The 20,160-nt window shown below is 39.4% G+C and overlaps 1 protein-coding gene across 1 annotated transcript in view; it reads left to right on the top strand.

The window, feature by feature from the left end:
- The window catches only part of SEMA5A (sema domain, seven thrombospondin repeats (type 1 and type 1-like), transmembrane domain (TM) and short cytoplasmic domain, (semaphorin) 5A), a 372,837-nt gene that overhangs the window by 33,099 nt on the left and 319,578 nt on the right, over positions 1 to 20,160 (top strand). The window contains exon 3 of the mRNA XM_011978059.1: positions 15,252 to 15,351. Within this exon, the coding sequence (XP_011833449.1) occupies positions 15,252 to 15,351 (100 nt within the window). The remainder of the gene's footprint in view (positions 1 to 15,251; positions 15,352 to 20,160) is intronic.

Raw genomic sequence — 20,160 nt, 5'->3', positions numbered from 1 at the left:
TCTTTCTTTTCTTTCTCTTTCTTTTCTTTCTTTCTCTCTCTTTCTTCTTTCTTTCATTTCTAAAACACTATGCTTAGCATGTTTAATTATCTGTAATACATATTTGTTGAGTCTTTTACTCTATGATTTTCTAGAGCAGAGGTTGGCATACTTTTATTCTGGAAAAGGTAAGATAGTAAATATTTTGGCCTTTGCAGGTCAAATAGTGTGAACTCAACTCTGCCAGTGTAGCACAAATCCAGCCATAGAACATATGTAAACAATGGGCATGGCTGTGTTCCGATAAAACTTTATTAACAAAAACAGGTGATGGGACAGATTGAGCCCATAGATCATAGTTTGCCAATCCCTCTTTTAGAGCCTAGAGACTAATACTTATATTTTGTAAATGTTAAAAATGACCTTTCACTAAATTCACAATATTATTTAGATATAAACAATCCCATGTAAAATGATCAGAAGAATGATAGAATATAGTTCATAAGTGCTTCTTTAACACAATTGCTAGTCAGGATATATCAAATTGGACCAGGTGTGGTGGCTCACGCCTGTAATCCCAGCACTTTGGGAGGCAGAGGCCAGTGGATCTCTTGGGCCTGGGAATTCGAGACCAGCCTGGGCAACATGGCGAAACCCTGTTTTTACCAAAAATACAAAAATTTGCCAGTGCCATAAACTGGTCTCCAGATAGATAGATTATAGATAGAGAGACAGATAGATACATAAATACAAATTAAAAAAAAAAAGATATATCAGATTGGCAGTGTCTGGTGGCCTGGAAAGGAGGGAGGTTAGGGAGGTTATTAAGGAAGAATACAGATGATATATAGTACTGCATGCTGCTTTGATATGACCCATTTTCCATTTAACACATGCATTGAAGACTATTTCACTAGATATGAGAAGACAGATATTAGTAAACTTATACCCTACTCTTAAGTACCCCCCCGACCTGTTATATTCATTAGAATTTGAAAAAACAGGGAGTACATAGGAAGATAATTCAGGCAGGACGGAATCCTGATATCAACATGGAGAAATGAGAATCAGTGTTATGACAAGGCTAAGGGGGTCTCCTTGAATGAATGATGAGAGAGAAGTGAAAAGCAAGGGAACTTGAGAAAGAGTGAAGGCCAAAGGTAGAGTGCCTTGGTCTGTAGACCCTTGCAGACAGAGAAAGCCAATGCAAGTAGAGTACAGCTTTGAGACTTGGGATTTGATTGGCTTCCAAAAGTTTTTAGCTAGTCCATATGTCTGGAAGTCTATGGGGACACCACAGACTAAGAATGTGTCTTCACCTGTGTCTTTCACAATGAACTGGGGACACTCATGACATGGGATCTGACTTTTCTTCTATCCCACTCTGTTGAAATATTTATCCAAAGCAGAATGCATTTTGGCTTTCTTCATTGAATATCAGTGTTAATTGCTCAATAGAATAATGAAAAATGGAATGGAATATCTTTAATTTTTTCTTAATTTGTTGGTAATGTACTGGTTTCTGTGAGAGAGTAAGAATACATAAGGCAAGAAACTTCTTACGTTAATTTTGAAAAAAACAGGGCGGGGGCTATAAAATATGTGAAGAAAGATAACAATGAAACACACTAATTGTATCATGAGTGGCGTTTGTCTAGTTTCTAGCCACATGCCTATTACAACTCAAATAAAGCTTGATCCTAGGAAGGAATTTACCCTTGGGAAAAGCTACAGACTGGCTGCCTAAGAGATTCTGATACTATTAGAGGGAACTGGATCATGAGTGGCATTTGTCTGGTTTATAGCCACATGCCTATTACAACTCATGTAAAGAAGTTGCAAGCTTGATCCTAGGAAGGAATTTACCCTTTGGAAAAGCTACAGACTGGCTGCCTAAGAGATTCTGATGCTATTGGAGGGAACTGGATCTCTTCCTAGATAATTCCTAGATTACCATAGTGCCCTGATAAAGTGAGAGAGTATATATAGAAATCACTCTATATATTTCTATATATTTCTGACTCTTCCAAACTAACATATCTGGTCCAGGGATATTTATATAGGTTTTATCATTGTGTTTACTGGGCTTATCATCACAAGAGGGAGAAGCTTTGAGTTGGTGGTGTCCAATACCACTATCAGGTTCAACGATTCTCTAGAAGGACTCACAGAACTCAGAAAAGCATTTATACTTACAGTTAGGGTTGATTACAGTGACGGGATAGATGCAGATTAAAGTTAGCACCCATAAAAGGCATGTGGGGCAAAGCTCAGGAAAGACTGTGTATAAATCCTCAGCTCAGGAAAACTCGGGAAAGACTGTTCTCTCCCAGTGGAGTCATAAGGACAGCACTGTGTTCTCCCAGAAATGACATTTGGCAAAATGAATGGAATATTGCCAACCAAAGGAACACAATGTAGCCTTGGTTTCCAGGGATTTATTGAGGGTTGATCACAAAGGCATGGAATACTTGCGTGACTGACCTTAGTTACTCAGCCTCCAGCCCTTCCTGAAGTCAACCAGATACAGCCTGGCCACAGGTCCCCACCGTAAACTGCATTGTCAGTGTAAACTATCTGGCATGGCTCAAAGATCTCAGGTCAAGGGAGAGAGAGACACTCCTGTCAGACAGAATATTGTAAGGGCTTAGATATTATTTCCCAGGAGCCAATCAAAGACAAGACATTATCTTGGAACATGCTTGGCTTGAATACTCCAGATGTGCTGAATCAACCCATTATTAAACTACCTGATGAATATGGTTCCACAGAAAAAAGTTCTACATGTGAGATTCCAACCCAAGTCAATCAAATTCCAAGGACCGTGTTACTTTCATCAGTATATTTGGTAAATGGAGGGTAGTTTTGTTGGAATCAGTGCCTGATTAGGTTGTGCTGGCCTCCATGGCAGCTGGTTCTGAGAAGACAAGTAAATTTGTTTTTCCATCCAACAAAACTTCCATGTTACCAAGGAAGCCTGTTCTTATTATCTTGGGTATGTGCTGTCCAATCGTGTAGCCACTCTCCAGGTATGGCTTCAAAGTACTTGAAATGTGGCCAGTCCAAATTGAGATGTGCAGTAAGTGTAAGGATTTCAGACTTAGAATACATACACACAAAAATATCTCAATGAATTTTATTTTGATAGCATGGTTTGCTTTTTTTTTTTTTTGAGACGGAGTCTTGCTCTGTCACCCGGGGCTGGAGTGCAGTGGCATGATCTCAGCTCACTGCAACGTCTGCCTCCTGGGTTCAAGTGATTCTTCTGCCTCAGCTTCCCGAGTAGCTGGGATTACAGGTGCATGCCACCATGCCTGACTAATTTTTTGTATTTTTAGTGGGGACGGGGATTTACCGTGTTAGCCAGAATGGTCTCGATCTCCTGACCTCAAGTGATCTGCCTGCCTTGACCTCCCAAAATGCTGGGATTACAGGCATGAGCCACTGCACCCAACCCTTTTTAACAGCTTTTTAACATAGCTACTGGGACATACAAAATTACATGTGTAGCTTACATTATATTTTCATTGGATGGTGCTGCTTTAGAGCATTTATCATCTTTATGCTTTTCCCTGGGATCAGATAGTATTTATCTTCTTCAGTTTAACTCTCTTTTGTGTGTATCTCATCTTAGCTAAATTATAAATGCCTTGAAGGCAGAGGTCTGTCTTATATAACTTTGTATTCCAGGCAGTACCTACTGTTCCATGTAACAGGTACTCAATAAATAAGTGTTACTTGACTACATCAATGAATGACTGTGCTGCCGCAGTATTTTTGATGCACATCCACCTAATGCTTAACCCTAAAGTTCCTGGAAAAACCTTGGTCTGACTTGGAAAACATATTCTAGTTCTGATGCATAGATAGAATCTGTACTTTGGCGAAGAGGCAAAGAGGCCACCTTGGGACTTATTAGACCTCTCTTCAAGCAAGAAGACTTCCTTGCACAACCCTGTCTTGCCTCCTGAGTTCCCATAGCTTTCTTCTTCCCTTGAATCCTAAGGTCTGCAGAAGTAGTGACTTAGATTAGAACATAAAGATTTCCCAGTAGTGAAGAGGCAGACAGGAAACTTATGTGTGAATTGTGAGGATGTGACAGAAAGAGATTTTCCTTAAGCAAATGATTTATTGTCTTAAAGCTGAGGTCTGGCAAATTCTGAATATGTAGCAGAACTATTCTGGATATTTTAAAACCACACACCCTAAAGCTCTAAGAAATCTCTGACACGTTCCTCTGCAATCTCTGTCGTTATCTGGTGGCGAATGGCTTTCTTTGTACCTGTCAGTCTTCTGGCTATCGCTGTTTACACAGCCAGCACTTTGGCCACTTCTGGAATAATCTAAGTGCCTATTGAATGGAACTTGTTCATTTTTGTAATTTTAGTCATATTAACATCATTTGTAATTCTAAAGTTATAAATCTAAAGGAAATTACTTTTTGTTGTTCTTTGTCACAACATGGAGATTTTGCAATTAGATTGTATAGCCTAAAATCATATGGTGCACGTCAGGAGTCAAAATTAAAACCCTTCCACAGTGGATACAGTTTGCTATGGGTGACTCGAAGTACTTTGAAGCCACGTAAAGTTTAAAGGAGTGGCAGGCTGGGTACCAACTTCATAGCAAGAAGGACAAAGTTATCAGGAATTTGAGGGTCAAGCTTAGTTTGTGTTATAATATATGAATTTGCATAATCTTATAAATTTAAAAAAAATCTGTCTTTCCTGATGGATGAGTAGAAATTGCTTCTTCTATGAGTTATCTAGCAATAAAACCCAGGCACTTATCAGCTTGTTTCTTATCCTAATTAATTGCTTCAGACGGTTTAATGAAATAGGAATTTACAAAGATCTTAAAAGTTATAAACAAAAGGGAAGGCAACTCTAGGCCATGAGACAGATTTTGAACCCAGATTGCTGACAACGTTTTACTAGTGTCTCTTTGCACTTGCCAAGTGGGTCTGAGGCAACCCTTGAATGACTCAGAACTCCTCGGGTCAGAATAGCCAGAGCCTCACCTAACACTGGCATTTAGATCCTGAGATTTGACAGGTATTTGTGGTATGGCCTGAAAATCATGCAAAGAATTGAAAACATGGGGTGACAGTGGAATGCATTAATCCCACCCCTGTTTCAGAAAGGTAGTGCATTTGAATTGGTTACGAGATAATAATTGGTTCCAGTGAAATTTTGCTTCCTAAGATTTCTCTCAAAATACCCAGGAAAAATATGTTTAGTTGTTAAGTACTATCTTGTGACAATCTAGCTTAGAGAAATGGTAGGACTGGAAAGTCACACGGGAGTCCCTTCTGGACATGAAGCCTGTTGGCCGCCTGCCCCAGCAGCCTTGGCCACCGGCTGCCTCCCCATGCAGGTTCCTGCTCCTGCCCTCACTGAATCAGTGTACACATTCTTTCCTACAATCACAGATTAGTGGTTAGTATTTAATGCTGATTTACATTATGGACACATTTTATGCCATAGATTCCAGGATGTTAAAAAAAAAAAAAAAATGTGTGACAAGAGACTTGCAGTTTCCAAATGGTGTTTGAAGGGAGACCCAATCAGGAGCTCATCGAGTAAAAAGGAGCTATCACAGCTTTTTGGTTTCTGAGACATCCACCAGGAAGGCTGCCCAAGATGAAACAGTGAACTTCACAAGAATCCAAACCCAGAGTGTAGACCTTTTGCAAAAGTTGTAGTTTGTGAATATTTTTCTACAATGAACATGTGAAAAATGGATTAGGTATACTATGTGTTCATGCAACAAAGTCATATGAAGACTTGGTAGGACACCTGACTCGCTTTAAACAGACGGCAATAGAAACCAAAAAAGATTTGAAAAAGCATTGCTTGCATTTTTAAAATGCTGTGTTTTAAGTGTCATATTTACGAATGAAAATGCAAATGAAAGATGCTTTATGCTTCTTGCTATTTGGGGTCTTTTTCGTGATATGAAATGTTTTAATTTCTCTAATTGGTTATTATTATTTTTATTTTTTAAAAGTTCTATAAATGGGACATACTCATTTCATATAGAAATTTTTTGGGATAATTTTTTTCTCTCTACTATAGTCTATAAGTGTCTATAATATCTATTTAAATACACTTAGGCAAATACATATATATACACACACACATATGTATGAATGACTACATTGATGCCTGTGTTTATATATCTATGTATGTATGAAGCAAGATATTTCCCTGACACTTCCCAGGACTTGCGATAAGGGTGCCTCCTTTACTCAGCCCTCAACTCTCAACTCTTGTGAGAGGGAGTGTGCAAACAAGGTGGGAGCTGGAGTGCACACATGCTGGAACCAGCTGGCCACTGTGGCACTGGCAGGGGTGAGTTCCACTCACTCAGACCCTCTGTGTTCCACCCCATGCTGGAGGGAGCACACAGGTGAGCAGATGCCGGAGCCAGGGTGAGCAATGTTGGATATTGGCAGGAGCCAACTCCCTGTGGGCCCCGCACCAACATCTAGCAGAGAACTCATGACCCCTGAAACCCCAGGGGACGTATTACAGTGCTCTTTTAGCGCTGCTGCCTGCAGATAGCTTAAGTGTTAACAGCTCAGTGGGCCCTTTTGTGTCTGCACTCATGACTCCCAAGCTCTTGTCTGGTGTCCAGGAAAAATGAGGTTACATGAACGAACTGAAAGGTGGTAAATGTGGAGGTAAATGGTGGTAAATGCCAATGAAAGTGGGTCTCAGCGGAAGGGGAGATGGAAAGGGCATCCCCTTTCCAGGGGGCAGGATGGGGCAGGAAGGTAATCTTCCCCTGGAGTCCAGCCATCTCTGGCCAGATTCTTCAAAGTTACGCTATCAAGCTGTCCCTCTGAAGTCAAGCCAATTTCTGTCCAATATCCAGCCATGGTCTGCAATGTCCAGCAGCTTCTCCTCTCTGCCAGTTGAGTCTGGGGTCTTTATAGCCATAGAACGGGGTGGGGTGGGGCCATGGGTGCTTTAGGAAAAGGTAACATTCAAGTGGAAAAACAATATAAGCTCTCACTTTGGGCTGCAGTCTCAGGCTTTTCAGCTTGAGGGTGGGGCTTCTCCAGGGACCCTTACATGTCCATCTAGAATTTCTCTGCCTTCTGTCCCTATCATGTATTTATGTGTCTGTATGTATACACATATATAGGAATAAGTACATGTGTATACATATACACTATATATGTATACACAATATATGCATTACAATACACAGTATATGTATTGTGTATAATCATATACACAGTATATCTAGATACAATATGACTATAATCCGCATTTGGAAAGCTTAATCTAAGTCACTAAGTTTGTGCAGTCCGCAAGAGCATTCGTGTTCTTATACTCGGTAGTTTGAAGGAGGATGCTTGCTGAGTGTGATGGCCTTGGGACCTAGATATATTGATAACTATAGATATATATAATTTTGGTCCTTTAAAGTACTATCATTTAGAAATGTTCATGTGCTTAGATAATGTGGTCAGCCTGGTAGAGACCACTTTTTTTTTTTTTTTAATGTCCTGGAATCCATGTTATAAAATGTATCCATAATGTAAATCAGCATTAAATACTAACCACCAATCTGTGAAATGGTAGGAAAGAATGCATGCGCTGTTCCAGTGAGGGCAGGAGCAGGGGCCTGCATGGGGCAGGTGGCTGGTGACCAAGGCTGACAGGGCAGGTGGTGGACAAACTTCATATCTGGAAGGGACTCCCATGTGACTTTCCAGGCCCGTCATTTCTTCAAGTTAGATGGTCGCAGGATAATATAGAACAACTAAAGAAACGTGTTTGATATTTTTCCAGAGTATTTTAAGAGAAATGTTAGGAAGCAGAATTCCACTAGAAACAATGACCATCTCGTAACCAATTGAAATGCACTGCCTTTCTGAAACAGGGGTAGGTTTACGTCATGTTTTCAATTGTTTGCATGATTTTCAGGCCATACCATAAATACCTGTCAAATCTCAGGATCTAAACACCCCTGTTAGGTAAGGTTCAGCCATCATATTTCTACTTAGATATTCTACTAGTGCTGTGATGGGGAAGAAAATAGACCAGCAAAGAAATCTTAGGAACTGGGATTTTCCAGCTCACTGCACATGCATAGCCTTGGGCAGGTGGTGTAACACATCTGCCCTCAACTATAAAGTCAAGGGCTGGACTGCAGGGCAGCTAATGTCATGTCCTGCTGTAAGCTGCTTTGATTCAACTAAGCCCTCAATAGGAGTTATACTGAAAATAGTAGAGGCTCATCTATTTGGAGAAAAAAAAAATTGGTCTCATATTTTCCAACCTTTCTACAAAGCAAAAGTAAGGTTTAGCATATATGTACATTTTGGAACTTGCTGATGTAAATAGGACTTGTCTTGGAAAAACTATTGAGGGAGGAAAATCCTCCACTATTGAGATCTTCTTCACCCTAGACTTCTTACTGCCTGCCTGGGGTGTGCCCTGGTTTCTTTCTGTTTTTCTCTGGGGTACTCCTTCTTCACTTGTGCCCTACCCAGTAGGCAGCCAGGCTGGAACATTCCTGTCTCCTATCTGGAAATTACCAGCTTCCCTTCTTTCTAATTTTGCTCTCCTTTGGTGGGTACAACTACCATTTTTGATAAATTAAACCGTGCTTATATGTCACTAGGCAGTAAGGAGTCATTCTCTTTATACATTTCTTGGAAAATTGATTTTTAATTTGTATCTTATAGAAATATTGCCTTAGTCTTATTCTGCATTTAAATTCCAGTTTAGCTACTTAAACCTTATGTCATGTTTGGATATTTAACTTCTCAAAATCTCAGGGGTTTAAAAAAGTTTATAACAAAAATGATAGCTGTAGCTTCACAAGATTATAGACATAAAAATAGGTAATATGTAAAAGTATCTCACGCAATTCCTGATACCAAGTCAGTACTGAAAATATAGTTAGTAAATAAAAAAGTATAAGTAAGAGATGTTGGTTATTCTGATATGTGTGTTTTTCACCAGCATATTTTAAACATCTATGAATGTGCATGTTTCCTCCCTTACGAAGTGTTTTGCATTCACACACTGGCACCAGACAAGTGTGTGAAGCTTTGGAACTGAAAGCTATGATAATCACTGAAAAGATTTCAGAGAGAACCAAGTTGACTGAAGGCCTGATGTATCTTATTTTGGGGATACACATGGCATGGGGTTGCTGCTGATTTATTGCCCAAAGTGAGCTTACCTTGTTCTGAGTGGTTGCTGGAGTAACAGGGCCTGGTAATGCAGACTGCAAAGGAAAGGGAAGGAAATGGTAGCAGGCAAGACACAGCATTGTACACCAGCACAGACCTGCCGTGCTCTTCTTTTACTTGTATTGGCTTTTAAACATTCCACTCCCTTGTTTTCTATCATAGTTGTGGCTCAGATTTCATTGATAGGATGGTTTATGTAATGCGCTGAAACCAAAAGTGAAGTCCATAGAAGGGAGAAGCATGTCAACTTTAAAGCGTAATAGATACCTACCTTTGAGGTAGGATGGCTCTTTTTACCACTTCAGGAAGAGGTCAGAAAAAAGAACTTCCAGAATTCTTCCACGGAGAATATGCCCTGCACTTCTTTTCCTGTACTGCCCACAGAAAGTGCCCATGTTGAGGAGGTGAAGACCCAGCTCTTCCATTTTCAGGGCAGTACCTGGTCCTCACCCTGCTTCTGCCATATTGGAGTTGAGTGATTTAGACTGCTTAGAAACGCAAGCATTCCACACTGCTTGTATCATTCCTATGTTCTGGTTTCAGAATGTTCTTCACTTCAGTGAAGCAGATCAGCACATGGTTGTCATTTTTTTCCCTCCATACTTCCATGAAGACACTTGGGTAATAAAAATGATGAATGGTTTTTGTGTAGATCATCACCCTTATTAACATGGGCAAAAACAATGGATGTTTTATTCACAGGTTAAAGTAGTAGCTGGTTTTGAGAGACCCAGCTTCCTGTTGTATTTCATTTTTCTCTAGTCCATAGTTGGAAACTGAGTGAGTAGTGATTTGCTTAATAGTCTATCAGTGGGAACAGAGTAACTTTCAAAGTGGAGAGGCTGTCAAGTTTTCTTTCTTCCTGTAATTTTCCAAATATACTGTATAGGAAACTAAATTTTATATTTGCTGAAGTTTAATAATATAGCATACTGACTAGAAGCACAAACACTAGGCTGGTTGGGTTTGTATCTTACCAGCTATTGATCTTGGTAACACTCACCCTTACTGTGCTTCAGTTTCTTCACCTATGATAAGGCAGGTGTGAGAAAGACAGGAATTATTACTTATAAAGTACATAAGATAGAACCTACTATTTACATGTTAGCTATTTTTGAGCTGTTTTGCTGATAATCATATTGTTAGCATTATTATTTTCATGATGCAGAGATGCAGATTAAATCAGTTACATAACTACATGATAAATAAAAGCAGGCTGTGATATGCAGTTGTATTTCTACATACTGTACTTGCGTGTGTTATGTATGTTGCTCTCTGTGCTTTTCAACAATCTTTACTCACCGTGTCTTGGCCCCACCTAGTTTGACTTGCATCTTAGTTTCCAATGTGGATTTCAAGTCACCCATATAGCTTTTGAAATCCTGCTTTCTCAGCCCCTTAATTAACCAAAGTTTGAAGGTGTGAGGAATGAAAGAGGTATCCGGAGCCAGCCCTGAGTGTACCTGGGAGGTTTCCTTGGTCAGTGTTTGCTAACAAATCAGATTGGTTTCTGGACAGTTGGTGCTGCAGGCGTTAGCATGTGGAGTGGCTCTCAATCAGATTTTGGAATGACTGTCATGCCTTCCACAAGAGCTGTTCTTTATTGTTTGTTTGTTGTTGTTGTTTTTTGGCTTACAAACATCATTACCTTGGCTATCTTTAGTGTCTGGTTTTTCAAAATAGTAGCTTTTACCCTTTTTCCCTTTCTTTTTCTTTGCATTTCTTTTTTCTTTGATTTTTTTTCTTATTTTTTGGAAGGGACATGAACTTGAATCTATTCAGCTTATCTCTAGTTTATATTTGTCAAATATTTTGGAACAAATGTATTAATACTGACTTGTTCATAAAAGAAATCGTTTCTTGAAGTTGTAAGGCTGTATTATTTAAAAAAATGGAATTATACTTTTGATAAAATATTGACACACCAGTCACATGGGAGCTTATGTAGCTGTAAGAGAAGGCAAATATGAATCAATGCACGTAATTTTGCAATAAAAAAATCATTGCTGGAGACCATATTTCAACAATCATGGAAAGGTTTGTGTAAAAATTGGATTATCTAGGATAGTTAATGTCAAGTATTATAAATTATCTATCCAGTATTCAGTTGAAATTTATAAATTTTGTGTTATAACTTAACTTCCATGTATATATGTGTATATATATATAGTCATATTGACTGCCATATTTAAGCTCCATTTCATCATATGGTTATTTCAGCAATATCAGAAAATAGGGATAGGAGGAAAAAGGTAAAATCACTGTTTGGGGGCAATGAGCATCTTAACGTTACTGAAAATTGTATCCCCTCAATTCACCACTTGCTGTGGACCCCCTCCTGCTCCCTCACTCTCCCCAACCTTCCTCTGGCATGTAGCTTGTGACCAATTGCCCTGAACTCTTTTAGCTCTTCTGTTTCCAAAACTGTCCATTTTCTGATTCCTTAGAAAGCTGTATTGACAATGTTTTCCTGCTACTATTGAAATCTGTTATTGTGATGATGAATTGTAGTAATAGGTTTTCTGTTATTAAGATTGTTGAGCCATCCTTGTGTTTCTGGGATAAGCCCTATTCCATATGAAATATAGTGTATGTGTGTATGTGTATGTGTATATGTGTGTGTGTGTGTGTGTGTGTGTGTCTGTATGTGTGTGATTTTTTTTTGATATATTGCTATATTGTACTTGGAAGTTTATTATGCATTTTATTTGGGTTTTTGAAGCTGTAATAACATGGGAGTGTAATAAAAATATATAATGTTTTTAAAAATAGGACAGGATGTACATATAGGCAGAGGGAAAGGGACTAGGTAACATTGGAGATTTGAGAGGAAAGCCTAGGTAATTTAGAGAAGCGATTAAAGAGGAAAGAAGAGATGAGAGCAACTGGTCTTTGAAAAGAGGATCGAGTGCCTTTTCTCTGATCTGTTGGGAAAGTTGGGAGGATAGTTATTGGCTCGGGCTTCTTTTTAGCTCAAGAGGTGAGTTGGTGCAGAGACTTTCTCACAAGGTTCTCATGGTATCAGTGAGATAGAAGCCAACGTAATATGCAAAGTTAAGATGGCCAACCTTCTGCAGGAAAGTCAAAAAGAAGAGAATATGCAGATTACTCAACTTTGATCTGTGTTAACCATAAAAATACACAGTTCTATTGGGAAAGTTCATTAGAATTTCAAATAAGGAAACTCGAACAATATTGACAGAACCCTATGCTGTTAACTCATTTTTTCCTCTGTGCATGACTTCTTTTATTACTTCAGGGTATTTTAGGAAGTAGCATAACTGTCTTCCTGTTGTTCGGTATAGGGACCAAAACCTCACTATGTCTCTTTAGCCTGGTTCCCATTGGCCACTTTCTTTCCAGTCTTCTAACTAAAAAGAAAGATGAATGCATGGGAAATGAGTAACCTGATTTTCTTCTGTCTTTCACAGTCTTCTTTCCTCTTAGAGGCTCATCTCTTCACTCCCCTAGCAGGAAGGTCAGCCCTTGGCCCTCTGTTCTTCCCTCACGTGGTTTGAAGATTGGATGTGAGCCCAGCTCTGGGGGCTGTGAGTTGTGGTGAACAGAGCCCCTGATGTTCACTCTGGAGCCTGGTCCTGGCAGTGCTCCCTGGTCATGTGTTTCCCATCTGAATGATGAACCTCCTGAACTAGAACATCTTTATGGACATTTCTAGGTCTTAGCAATGTTTAACAATGGCTGTGGGCCAACCTACCATTGGAAATTTTTCATGTGCAACATTCCCATTGTTGTACCTGAAGTTGTTATCTTTCTCTAAAGCCACCTCAAACTCCTGATACCTGTCTTTCAGTCATCACTGTTTTCTTTTTCATTTAATTTGGAAACTGTTTTGTTCTCTTTAACTTGTTTCCCTTGACTTCATCTCTAATCAGTGATCCCACATCTCCTTTATTCATTTTCAAAGCCAATACCTAAATTGTAAGCCCATACCTAATTGTACGGTTTTTAGGTTTTTAAAAAATATACTACTTTTCCTTCCATTCTCTACTATTTGCAGACCATCCTTTCTGTCAAGGGCTCATTAATATTCCAAAGGCATCTGCTAGAGTGGGTCAAGTGTTTTCCTGAAAACTTTTCAAAGTGTTGCTGTCATATATGAAATGAAGTCCAAACCTTTTAAAGTGAAAGTGAATTTTTCTACAGTTTGTATTTAAATAAACCTTTCAGTTTCCTGTCCTAGTAGTTTCGTAAGTTGCTATTGCTTTTTCTTTTCTCTTTTCTCTTTTTCCTATTTCCTTTCCTTTTTTATTATTTCTCTCTTGAATTCACTTACTTGTTCTTACTTCATTTCACACATTTATTATTTCCTATCACATTCAAGGTGCTGTTGTGTATGCTGCATGCACTGCAGGGAGCAATGCAGATGCAAGAGCCATTGGGTTCTCTCTTGCCCAGGAATGGAGACACTGATGGAATGAAAATGAGTTATACCAGTTATGGCCACAGGGAGCACCATGGACTCCCATGTTTCTGTCTTGCTCTGCCCCTCTAGGACATCTTTCCTGTCACTCTCTGGTCAAATCTTTCCTTTTGTTTTACCCCAGCTCTCAATCATCTCTTCTTTTCATATAAGAATAATTTCTGTAACCCCACAAGCCCCTATAAACACTTGCATTGATAGACATGCTGTTTAAGGATACTAGTGCTGTTTCTTTAACTGAATTATAAAGTCCTGGAAGGATTGTTTATTAATAACTTTTCATAGTTCCATTGCCTTGTACATACCTTGCTCTTTGTATTTTGTTTTAATTGATTTGCCTATAAAATGTAGAAATTTATATAAAACTCCTTAAAAACTCAAGATATCATACACATTACAAATCCCTCTCTATATGACTCCCCCCTGGTTTCCTTTAAGAAGATAAACTTTACATGATATCACTTCCCCCCAATAACTATTAGTAGAGAAAAGACATGTTTATTATACAGGACTGTTCCTGAAAAAATAGTCCCTCTCATTCACATCAACAAAACTATGTCTACAGGATATGATATGGAATGGGGGGCATATTTCCATATGCCCCCGTTAAAAACATAACACTGACATGTTTACCATCAGTGTTTGTTGGAGGAGATTCTTTCCTGTGTTACACACTTTTTCCTCAAACCAACATCTTCATGGATTTGACAGTTGTTATGTGCCTGGTTAGTCAGGGTGGTGTTATTCAAAATACTAAATCCCAGAAAAAAAGACAATCAGATGACATGGTTAATTGTCAATGATAATGATAAGGTATCCCATGATTGGTGGGCAACTCATTGAATATTTTTTAGTGTTAAAAATGAGCTAATGAAAGCTGCAAAAATGGCTCATTAAAGCAGCATCCTATCTCTCTTCAAATACTGTCATTTTATAATTATCGGACTCTGGGCTGGAGGCTGTCTAATAGGAGTTAACCGTGCTTGTGAAAATCTGTCTCTATAGTGTGGCTATTTCCTGATTTCCCTCAGAAAAAAAAATGCAAATGAAGCCTAGAAGTAACTGTGGATTTCTCATCTAGAAAGGTCTGAATGTGTTTAACAAGTCTAATCATGGGACCAAAATAGAAACCCAAAGGACAGAGAAATGGAACATCTAATGTGAAAGAAGGCAAATGGTGCTTGTGTGCTTGGTCCTTGCTCCTAAGGAGGCTTTTGTAATATTTAAAAATCTGCAGCTCTGTTGAGTCAAGTTGCACAGGAAATGGTCTTGTGTGCTTTCAGTATTCCTCTGATGAATCATGTGAATGCTGTGTTAGTTTCTGCCCAGCCCAAAGCCAAAAGGAAAATGCGCATCTGGCTTGTAAATCACAACCAAGCATTGATGCCTCGCTTGCTCTTTACTGGGTGATTGCCCTCTGTGCTTTACAAGTTCCTACTACGGCTTATGGGGCATCCTGAGGGAAGCCTCCAGTGGCCTCTGAAGGGTGACATAGAGGGACCGCCGAATCTTCTCTGAAAGGTAACGTCTGCTACCTGCTGTGCACTCTCTGTGGTCCCCAGAGGAAAAATAATTCATTTTTATCTTTTTATTTATTTATTTTTTTCTATTTAGAAATTGGCCCCTGGTTACGGGAGTTCAGAGCGAAGAATGCTGTGGATTTCTCGCAGTTAACCTTTGACCCAGGACAGAAAGAACTTGTTGTAGGAGCAAGGTGAGAGATACTGTATTTTGCCACCGCAGATATTTTTGGACTTCATTTTACATCTGTGCAGTTACGTGTGACCTTCCCTGACAAAACTGAAGAGTGCTGAACAATATTATTCCTTATAAGAATGAAATACAGTATGAGTGTCGTAAAATATACTACTGCTAATAAGATGTTGATGGCTGCCCTCTAGAGCAAGCATTGACTGGGCCCTTACCCTGTGCCAGTAACTGTTCTAACACGAATGAACTCATTTGTTCCTCCATTCAAACCTAAGAGGTAGGTACTATCAACATTGCTGTTCTAGAGATGAGGAAACTGAGGAAGAAAGTAGATAAATAAGTTGTCCAGGGGTATATGCCTAAGAAAAGATGGACCTGAGTTCCAAACCCAGGCAGTTTGACTCCCGAAAACATGTTCCTGACTTCCCACTATATTCTTCAATAGGATTCTAGAGATCCAGAGATCTTGATGTGTACTCCAAGGCCCACCACCACCTTTCTTTGTCACTTTGATTAGGCCACATACCAGTAAATTGAGATTCAATGAAGTTATTTTTATCTTTGTCTCTTAAGGGTGTGCGTGTTCCTGTATCTACTCAACATCTGTATCCCAGTTTGACGATGGGGCTGCCGGCACACAAAACAAATTTGAGTTCTTTCCCCTGTTTTCACTATCACTTCCTTAGAAAACCTGCATAATCCTTGCATTCAAATTACGTATTTGGGGATTATATAGCCATCTTTTACGAAAATTGATATTATTAAAGTTGAATAAAGGGTCCATTTGTAGAATTGGGTTCTTCTGGCATCTAAGGATGACACATTGGGCAGTGGAGAGTTCATTATATTTTTCATCCAAATGTACCAGAGTATAAAGCATACCTGTCATAGCTACAGAGGTTTTGCAGTCTCTCTATAAACCCGAGTGCAGCTAAATCTAGCTTATACTCTGGGCACTCTAGATAAACATTGAACAGTTCCTAGGATCATTGCTTTTGCTCTCAGATCTTGAGGTGTCCTTGTACATCCACTCAACACTTGAAGTGATGAATGGTTGTAATTTTACATGAGCAGGAAGAAGTTGGCGTAGTTTATTGCACCTAGCAAGTTACCTTCGCCTCTTCTGACGTTTGTGAGGTGCGGTGAATATGGATTGGACAAGGCTACTTGGTGTTCTCTTCCTTACTTTAGTCCAGTAGCAATACTGGGGGATTTCTGATGCTCACTTCCATCAAATTTCATCACTTGGAGTTTGGCCTGTGTTTTGCAGTGGTGGTAAATCAGTCTCCTGGCCTTCAGAGGTTATCCTCCTTCTGCATACCACAGCCAACATCATCTTTTAAAAATGCCCACCTTCAGTAGCTCCCATTGGATCTGTGCTGTCTCCCTGGTGAGGTACGCCAGCCCTTCTGCCTTGCATTCCCACCTCCCTTCCAGACTTGCCTGTTTTCATTCTCACATGGTCCAGACATGTGGAATTACTTATTCTGCCTACAGTTATGGAATATGCTTTCTTACTTCTGGGCTTTTTCCCTTCTGACCTCTTTCTCATTTCCTGGAATACTGGCTACCACCCACCCCCACCCCAAATTATCTGCTTGGTAAACTTCCACTGTAGTAAGGACCTGGCTGAAGGGTTCACCATCAGTCCTGAGCTGCCACATTCTCTGTCCTGTATGACCCTAGTAACATACCTGACATCTACTTTTTTTTTTCCTTTTAACTGCACTTATTGTAGGATATTGCATTATTTCTTGACAAGTCACCCTTATCAGATGGCGACTTACCAGAAGGCAAGGGAAGTGCCTGTCTTTTCTTTATTTCTCCAGAATATAGCCCAGACTTTTCCTGCTCTTAGAAGCTCAAAGATACCTGTTGATTCAACACATTTATTTCCAGAGTTGAATTTGTAAGTGTTCCCCTCTGCATCTGGGTGAACACTTAGGGAAAAGGGGATTGGGATTATAACAGCTTATCCCAGATACCTACATTTGGCAAGAGTGTGAGCCAGTGGCAGGCTGTATACACCAAAGCTCACCCTGAGGGAAAATGAGCTTTCACTCTGAGCCAAGGGAACAGACCCTTTACCAGGGGAGCGGGTACATGTGTGACCCCAACTAGAGTTTTGAGTCTTGCATCCCTCATTCATCTCTAAGGAACTTTGGAAAAGGTTTTTCTATGACTTTGACTCAGGAGATTCTCTGTTGTCTCTGGAGGTCCTGGGTGCTGTGTGAACAGACCAGCACATCATTCTGCAAGTGGTTGGCTTTTGGTCAGTGACTCAAGATTTTCCTAAGGGATGTGAGAAGCCACAGAGCACATTAGGGTATTGTGAAGAGATGTCTTATGCTCCTGTTCTGGCTGTAGATAGCAGCTGGGAATTATTTTCAAGGGGTACCTGTCCCAGGAGGTCTCCATACCAGAGTCCCTGGAGTTCTCGATTCCAGTGTCAGTGGAGTGTCTCTCTCTCAGTATCCCTAGAGGTCTCTGTCCAGTATCTCTGATGGTTTCCATCTCAGCATCCCTGGAAGTCTCTATCTCAGTGTCTTCCAGTTTCCCTGGAGCCTCCACCCCAATGTCCCTGGCGTGTCCATCCCAGTGTCCCTAGAGTCTCCATCCCAATATGTCTTGTGGCTTCCATCCCAGGGCCCCTGGAATCTGCATCCCAATATCCCTGGAGTCCTCATCCCAGCATTCCTGGAGGTCTCCATCCATTGCATATCAACATGGTCTGCTGGGAAGGACTGGATGGGTCACTGAGTCAACCTAGCGTGCTGTATGGCATGGTGGGCATGAATACATAGGATTGCCAGACTTAGCAAATAAAAATCCACGATGCCCAGTTAAATTTGAATTCCAAATAACAACCTTTTATATTTTTATCATAAGTATGTTCCAAACGTTGGGTGACCCCAGGAGCATGGGCTGTAGTTTTCTATTCTAGAGAAGTGTGTAATACATTATAGACATTTGATAAATAAATAACAGAAAAAAAGAGGCTGGCCCTTACCTAAGTGACTCTAAGCCAGTTTTAAAGCCTAATTTTCTCATCTGTAAAGATGATGTAACAATTTCTACCCCTTTCAGCTGTTGGGGACATGAGCTAAAATAACCCACAAAAAGTTATTGTCCCCTTAACAGGCAAGGTGGTGAGCACACAGCCCTAGGGAAACTCTGAGAGCCCTCATGGGTTTCACATACGTGTGCATATGCCTTTCAGGCAGACACTACCTGAGGAAGAGAATAGGAATTTCACCTGGGAAATTTCATGGGATTAGGCTCAGAAAGTTTGAGAGGGAGTATGAGTCAGATATAAAACTTTAAAAATAACCCAGCCCTCAGATTCCTGTTTGGCAAAACTCGACTTAGCAAGAGTAAGTTTAGATAACAGGTGTATGTTTCAGAAATCAGTAATGGTTTAAAAATATGAGTTGTGAAAAAATATAATGATACTCAATTTTTTTTCTCATAGCACTAGGCATTGTGGAGCCATTTATTGGATGGTTTCACTTTATACTAGTGATACTTTATGTTCCTGAAATTGCATTCAATTAAAGATTCTTTGTACTCTTTGATAAAGGAAGTTCATTGTGCTGCAAAAGAGAAGCCTTTCTTTAGGCAATTTGTGGTTATGGAGCATCAGAAGGTACTTGGATCTGAATTCAGGGAATTTCTGGAAGAAGTCTTACATTTTCATTTCCAAGATGCACATGAACTTTCATATTATCTTAAATGCATCGACAGTCATATCTTGTTTTACCCCTGTCTTTTAAAAGTTAATAATATTTGTGTTTTCAATGATGAAAATTAGGCATCTTCATTTAGAAAATGTAGAATACACTGTAAAGAATAAAGAAAAAAACAATTTCAGAGATAATCACAGTGAAGCTTTTCAGTTATTTCCTTGCATTATTTGATTTCTATGTGTTCCTACTCTTGGGATAATATTTGTTGAGTGATTGCATACTTCTTTGTCACAAATCCTACTAAGATCAGTTTCTCGGTATAAAAAAATTCAAAATGAAAGAATATATTATGACTGTTTTTTGTATAGAAGATTATAAAAGGAATGGCAGTGATAACACTCCACACACTTGATGCAAGTGTAAGTTTCACTGCAGATTGAATTGTTGCAACAGATGCAAGGGAGGGTGATTACATTTTTATTTCCCAAATGAATTAGTTTGTCTTTAGTGTTTCAGGTTCATTCTAAGGGTGGCAAGTGATTCCATCCTGAATCACTCTGATATGTATTCTGTGCTGAATCCAAGTATTATTCCAAATGGCAAGTAACTCGGTTGACACATAAGGCAGTGTTTGACTGCTGTTGGGCATTTACAAATTGGCCATATTTTTATAATGCATAAAGCCCTACAGTGCTAATGAAAAAGAGTTTATTATCAAAGCATCTGTAGCATGAATCGTTCCCACTGAACTGTGGAGGAAGATGTGGAGTCACTCTTTCTGGCTATGTAGGTACTTTTATTCAAAAATGTGATTTTTCTAAATGAAAACTTTTTTTTTAACATCTATCTCAGTTTCTAAAATGTGAATTTTCTTCAGCCTTTTAAATGTGTTTCTTGGTCTTTAAGTTATTTTCGTCCAATTACTCAATTCTGATTCTCTTACTTTTCTCCAAAAAGCTTGAGTGTAATATAAATATAAATCAAAGGGTACAGTCTTACAAACTATGGTATTTTAGTAAGGAAGTTCGTCTGTAAGCTCTCAAACAAATACCTGTGAGTCCACATGGCCTAAACATCTGCCATGGGTAAGGTGGTGGGATTGAGGCCACACACCCAATACTTGGATC

This window comes from Mandrillus leucophaeus, unplaced genomic scaffold, assembly GCF_000951045.1.
Source record: "Mandrillus leucophaeus isolate KB7577 unplaced genomic scaffold, Mleu.le_1.0 Scaffold188, whole genome shotgun sequence".
Lineage (NCBI taxonomy): Eukaryota > Metazoa > Chordata > Mammalia > Primates > Cercopithecidae > Mandrillus > Mandrillus leucophaeus.
This window is presented reverse-complemented; position numbering and strand designations above follow the sequence as displayed.